The sequence below is a fragment of the Castanea sativa genome, chromosome 5, assembly GCF_040712315.1.
Source record: "Castanea sativa cultivar Marrone di Chiusa Pesio chromosome 5, ASM4071231v1".
Lineage (NCBI taxonomy): Eukaryota > Viridiplantae > Streptophyta > Magnoliopsida > Fagales > Fagaceae > Castanea > Castanea sativa.
Window position 1 is genome coordinate 74,476,462 of NC_134017.1, and position 6,973 is coordinate 74,483,434.

At 31.5% G+C, this 6,973-nt stretch overlaps 1 protein-coding gene across 1 annotated transcript; it reads left to right on the top strand.

Annotated features, from left to right (window-relative positions):
* The first annotated feature begins 886 nt into the window (after positions 1 to 886).
* Positions 887 to 1,273, top strand: LOC142635793 (uncharacterized). Its single transcript, XM_075809875.1, has one exon. It carries the CDS (start codon positions 887 to 889, stop codon positions 1,271 to 1,273), a length of 387 nt encoding a protein of 128 aa, XP_075665990.1.
* The last annotated feature ends 5,700 nt before the right edge of the window (positions 1,274 to 6,973 follow it).

A 6,973-nucleotide genomic window follows, 5' to 3' on the forward strand; every position in this document is an offset into this window, starting at 1 on the left:
AGTATAGCCTCCAGTATGAAATTAAGTCCCTTGAAAAAACTATTTTGAGAAAACGGTATAAAACCACCAACCTCTAAAGAGGTGAGAACTTATTGTACAACCTAAGGCCATAAATTTTAGTTGTAGTTTTTTTTTTTTAATATTCAAATATCAATCAAATATTATTTATTCAGCTTTATACATTTTTTAATTAAAAAAAACTGTTTTACTGGTATTTTGAGATGCAAAATTGATAAATAAATTTTTACTTTTAAGTTTAATTATAAATGATTATTCGACACAGCGATAGCAATTTTTTCTGGTGAAAAAGTATAGAATAAATTGAGCTGGAATATTTCTATCAACAATATATTTTGGAGCCCTCTCTCGAAGGTGGGGGAAAGAATACAAATTGCATCTAAATTTTTTTCTTGAAAAAAAAAAAATCAATTATTACGCCACAATTTTAGGAATTTTTTACAATTCTAGAGAGCTTTATTTATATAATGGGATGCCTTTGGAACATGTGAAACCTCTCGATTGTTGAACTCTGGAGCATCCAAGAACTTGGCCAAGCCAGAATTCTTGTCGTGGTTCATATTCTTAAATCCGCAAACCTACCAGTGTTAATGTTATAACTTATAAACTTTGTGCCGTTAGGTTACTGTCAGAAATGTAGGAAGATGAAAGTTCATAACTGCTCCGGCAAACTTGGGTCCCAATATTCAATAATTCTGGGCATAAAAAGGAGATATCAAAGAATATGCTTTCGAAAGAGACAGATCCTCTCTTCTTTTACTACTATCTTTCATGCTTGATTGCTTCACTCCTCTTTATCTACTTACCAACACTAACGGCAACTTTTATTACAAGGATGTATCAACGTTGCTGTCAAAAAAGCTCTCATATGAATCCAAAGTCTCCAAGCTCTCATCTGAAGGCCTTGGAAACAGAGGCTAGGGCAATGCAGGAAGGGGTTCAGCTAGCATGGGAGCTGGGGTTGAGGGAGATCATAATTGAAGAAGACGCCCGAGTAGTTATCAAAGCCTTGCTAAATCCTGAGTCTTGCCCGTGGTCTATCCAGAAAATAATTGAGGGCTGTTTGCAAAGACTTAGCTGCTTTAAGGCGTGGATTGCATCCCATGTTAGCAAAAAAGGAAATGTAGCAGCTCATGTGATGGCTAGGATGGCCAAATCTATTGTGGATTGCAAAATATGGGTAGAAGATACTCCGCCCATTATTGCTGACCAAGTGCTCAAAGATGTAACAAATTTGTATCATGTTTCGGTCTAATGAAGTTCTATCCAGATTTCTAATTAAAAAAAAGAAAAAAGAAAAAAAGAATCCGAAGTCTTTGTCTCTATGAAGTGCTCGTACAATCCTTCTCAAAAAAAAAATAAAAAAAAATAAAATAAAATAGTGCCCGTACAAGCTTTTCCAAGTGGTCCCTGCAGGCCTGCACCCCTTAGCTTTTTATCTTTTTTTTATGAAGTGCTTGTCTATTTTCTTTTTGATTGGCCCCTCTCAGCTGAACTAAGAGAGAGATTCAGGTATTGGGTTGTTTTGTTAATATTATTCTAATAATGTTGTTTATATTTTTAGAAAATATGTATGAGTGAAAAAATGTGTAAAAATACGTGTAATACTGTTTAAAAATTGAAAACTATTGTTTAAGTTGTGGTACCAAACAACCCTAGATATTTATTTATTATAAAAACACTAGTCGCGGTAGGTTCTAGTTAGTTTAATTGGTAAAGTTTTTGATAATTAAATAAGAGATATCATCAAGAGCGGACGCCATAGATTGAGACACTCTCAAAAAACACTAGTCGGGGACCCGCGCATTATGCGATAAATAGTAATGTATTTCATAATCATATTTTCATTTGTTTAAGGACAATCACAAATATAATATATATGATTTTTATCATTCCAAAATAAAAACAATACAATTTTTCTCAAGAATTCAAAATGTTGTAAAATTTTTAATGTTTTAATAAATATTATTTATAAAATTTTATGTATCATTAAAAAGTATATTAAATTTGGAAATTATTATTTTTAGTTTTAAAAAAACTTTTTCAAACCCAATTTTTTTCTACTGTACAATCAAAAACACCAAGAAACATATCAAATAAAATAATAAAAAAATTCACCAAAACTACCATTCAAATAAAAAAGAAATGGAAAAATAAAAATCACATCAAATTCAAACTCATTCTCCCGAATATGTGAAACATTTCAAACGTAATGTGATCAAGCCAAAGATCCAATGCATAATTAAATTCAAAATTTTTAATAAGGTTTTAAAGTAATGTAATAGAAATATGTCACAATTCCCAAGCAAAAATGTTGGTCATTGCTTTATACATAATAATTGTAACTCAATTTTCTTAATTTAAAAAAAAAAAAAAAAAACCAAGAGTACAAAAGGGGAAAAAAGTAGAGTTTTTTTTTTTTTTTTTTGAAAAAAGGAGAAGTATTGTGTCAATACTGTCATAATCTAATCTAACATCTAATCCAGCATACGAAAAATGAATAGATAAATAAAAATTTTAAATTCCAAATTGAATTTGATTTCTTTAAAATTTCAAAGAATACACTAATGACATAAGAAAGATGAGTAATACAAAATATCCGTAAATGCTTAAAAATAATTAATCAAGCATCTAAAAACATCATATAATAAAGACATCTTCTTCAACTGCACTAACTGTTCTTCAACATATTGTCTAGACTATTTTGCTGTTTTCCAAATAAACTAAAATTTGACAACATCACAAAATATGAATATATTATAATATGATTTTTCCCTAAATCTGGTCGGCAACATTAAAAGTATTTAGTGTTGTAAATAAAATGATTAAAAAAAATGCTTGCATCAAGGAAAACATATTAGCTAGTCAATAAAAAGGCAATGTGAATACAAGCTTCATTAAAAATCCAAAAAAAAAAAAAATTTGAGAGAGAGAGAGAGAGAGAGAGAGATTACCTTTTTTGTGTGGGAAAATAAAATATGCATAACATAGGAGAGAGTGACATATTTATAGTAAGAAGATGAGAATAAGAAGAGCCAAAATAAAGAAGACAAATGATCAAAATTATATGTAAAGTTAAAACTGTCTAAGAGGAATATGTATAGATAATACTTAGTTATAACATTTAAATCAAAGTAAATGAATATGTAAAGTTAAAACCGCCTAAGATGAATTTGTAAAGCCAATGCATTTATATATTTATATTGTTAAAAAAATTAAATGTAAAAAATAAATATGAAAAAACATAATAACGTGGAGGATGAGATGGTTTAACAGGAGCATAGCAACAATAAATGCTATACTTCAGTTTATATATATATATATATATATATATATATATATATATATATATATATATATATATATATATACTGTTGCTATTGTAATGGTGAATGAACTAATCTAAAAAATAAGACTGTGAGCATGGGATGAGAAATACAGTAAGAATAAATGACACAAAAAATTTCAAAACTCTTTTCACATCTAATTAAGTTTGAGGTTGTGATTGATGCCTAATAATATAGTTTGGTAAGGTATTTTAAACAACAGTTTTCAGTGTTTAAACAATATTATACGTATTTCACATACTTTTTCACTCACATATATTTCCAAAAAATATAAATAACATTATTAGAACAACATTACTAAATGGGCTTACTTAGAGAAAGTGACGTTACTCCACAACTTGTCAACTCACATTTAGGGAAGAAGAAGAAGAAGAAGAAACTTCCATGAAACCACTTTAAAAAATAATTCATGTCTGGCCCATAAGTGCAAGAAATGATAAACCAAGGCCCAGAGACAGAGTAGGTGGTCTATTTAAGATTAGGTTTGTGATGAAGTAATAGTTGGTAAACAAGAGATGAGTCATTTAGGGTGTCTTTAGATACCGCTTATTTTGCTGAAACTGAAATTTTTTTGCTAAAAGTACCATAGATAAAGTAAAAGTTAGTTGAAATAGTATAGTGTGGCCCACGAATAGTGCCAAAAAGTGTAGTGTGGCCTATGAATAGTAGCAAAAATAAGCTGAATAGTGAAATAATTTTAATTTTTCATTTTTATCCAAACGCACACTTAAGGATGGAAAAGATGCAAACAAGAGGTTTAATTGAGGTGGAAAAGCAGCTAAGCAAAGGAGGATAAGGCCTCGAATGAGCAATGTTATGATCTTCTCCATTTGTATGAAATCATTTTATGGTATAGATTAGATATTACAGATCTAAAGCAAGACAAATAAGTATTAAAAATATAACTAAATTAAGAATTCTTTTTGAGTAAGTTTTTTATTCATTAAAGTTTAAATTGGTAGATGTGAGGCGACTGTAACTTCATATATAGTTGTGCTTTTTAATCATCTAAGACTATGCCTTATAGGATATAAAATTGAATCTCAACCATCCATACTAATTACATAAGATGCAATACTTATTGCACCTGATCTCAATCCAAGCCAGAATTCTTGTCATGGTTCATATTCTGAAATCCCCATTCCTACTAGTGTTAGTGTTATAAACTCTGTGGTGTTACATTGCTGTCACATGTACGAAAATGAAGGTCCATAACTCCTCCAGCAAACTTGGTCCCAATATTCAATAATTCTAGGCATAAAAACAAGAGAAATCAAAGAATATGCTTGAAAAAAAAAAAAATCAAAGAATATGCTTTTGAAAGAAACAAATGTTTCTCTTCTTTTACTACTATCTTTCATGCTTGATTGCTTCACTCCTCTTTATCTACTTACCAATACTAACAGCAACTTTTATGTGCAAAGATGTATCAACGTTGCTGGCAAAAAATCTCAGCTTTGAATTCTTATTATAACGTGAATATATCTCATATGAGGGTAATTCTTACATGCTCTGGGAGCATTGCTCCCTCCTCTCACATGAGAGGTGGGCCCCATATGAGGGTCCCACTATGGTGCCCACCCCTTATGTGAGAGGAGGGAGCATTGCTCTCGGAGCACCTAAGTTTTTTCCCTCATATGAATCCAAAGTGTTTGTCTCAATGAAGGGCTCGTACAAACTTTTCCAAATGGTCCCGGGTTTATTGTAGGAGTTATTATTTATTAGAGTTTGGCTGGGGTTAATGTAAGTTATAAAAATGGGCTTGGGCTTGGGTTTGCTATCAACTTTAGTTGTGTGTTCCAATAAGTATTACTGTTTCCTAAAAAAAAAGAAAATTTAGTCTTGGACAAAACCTTTTGTTTATTTTAAATGTCAGCCCATATTTTTTTTTTGCAAAATAACTCTATTAAAGTGTCACTTGGTAGAACCTCATGCTCTTCTACATGAGGTTTCTGCTTATATATACTAGTGTGTAACCTCGTACATATGCATGGGTACATTTAAAAATAATTACAATTACATAATATATATGAGTTCAGATTAAACTTGATGTAAGAATTACAACTTACACATTTTTTAAGCCATGGATTTCTAACATATGTATATTTTTTTCATTTTATACACACACACACACACACACACACACACACACACACACACACACATATATATATATATATATATAAATTTAATTAGATCTGGACTCTTCGGTTTTTGCACTGAATAATTCACTAGCTACAAAAATTAAAAAATTAGATGGGACATATGGTGTAAAATTGAACTCCAATTAAAATTAAATTTTAGAATCCAATTGAATTTAGACTCTTTGATTTTTTTCCTAATAATTCACTTGACAAATAAATTTAAAAATTAGATGAGACACTTGGCACAAAATTAGACTCCAATTTAGAATTTAACTAGATTTTCTCTCAGATTTGGCTATATAGATGTGGTCGACAATTAGGAAATTCATTACAGATGAGGTGTCTTCAAGTTCTCTGCATTTTAGCTTTTGCAACTTTCGCTTTTGAAATATTGATTAGATGTTATTACCACCGCCACATCTAGCCACCAGCCATTGCCACATCTAGCCACTGCCACTGCCACAAACAGCCACCAACACACATAACCAACAAACACTAATAAATCAATCTCAATGACTCATGCCACCACCGCTAGACCAATGCTGCCACTACCACTAGACCAATGCTGCCACCACTACACATCCCACACCAACACCATCGCTCCACAGCACACAAAACCCAGCAACCCACAACCCCCCAAACCACCCACAACCCACAAACCACCACTAGACCAAAACCAAGCAACTTACTACAACCTCAGCCAATCTCAATGGAACAACCCCCGCCGGACTACAAACGACCCACTTTGATCTCCATGAAAAACGACCCATGCTGATGACAAGTAATGAGAAAACATGCCAATCTCTCCATGCCATGACTTTGGTAGAAAAAGCACCACCAGAGAGAGAGAGAGAGAGAGAGAGAGAAGGATCAGTAGGAGGCGGATAGAGACAAAGAGTGTGTGAGAGAGAGAGAATAAAAATAAGAAAGAGAAGAAATTAATCTAAAATTATACAACCTGCTATAGTAAGGTTGATTGTACAACCTTACTATAGCTTGATTGTAAAAAAATTTAGAACTATCATCCCGGATGATGCCCACTTTTTATGATGCCCACTTTTTATAATACCCCCCAATTGCTAATGCTTATAATTGTTTAATTAACAAGTGATGCTTTGCCAAAAGTCAAGCTAATTCTCTCATACAACTAGTGTAAAAAATCTAAGCTACACCACAGTCCAGACACACAACATGTTAGCTAATTTCATATAATTATATATCGAAATCACAACATATAAAGCTAAGGCGAAGATACACTTTTGATTCCTACATTTTGGCCTGATTATCAATTTGGTCCTTAAATTGATTTTGCTCTTAGGTCAGTTCCTAATTTCAGAAAATTGATTCTATTTTGATTCCTGCCGTCAACCTAGTAACAGAAAAAATCAGACGAAACACATTGTTGGCATGTTAGATGCTAACATGGCTAATAAAATATTTTATTTTATATTTTTAAATCCTACA

Coding starts and splice junctions, on each gene's coding strand:
- LOC142635793 (XM_075809875.1), top strand. CDS start 887: ATGAATCCAAAGTCTCCAAGCTCTCATCTGAAGGCCTTGGAAACAGAG.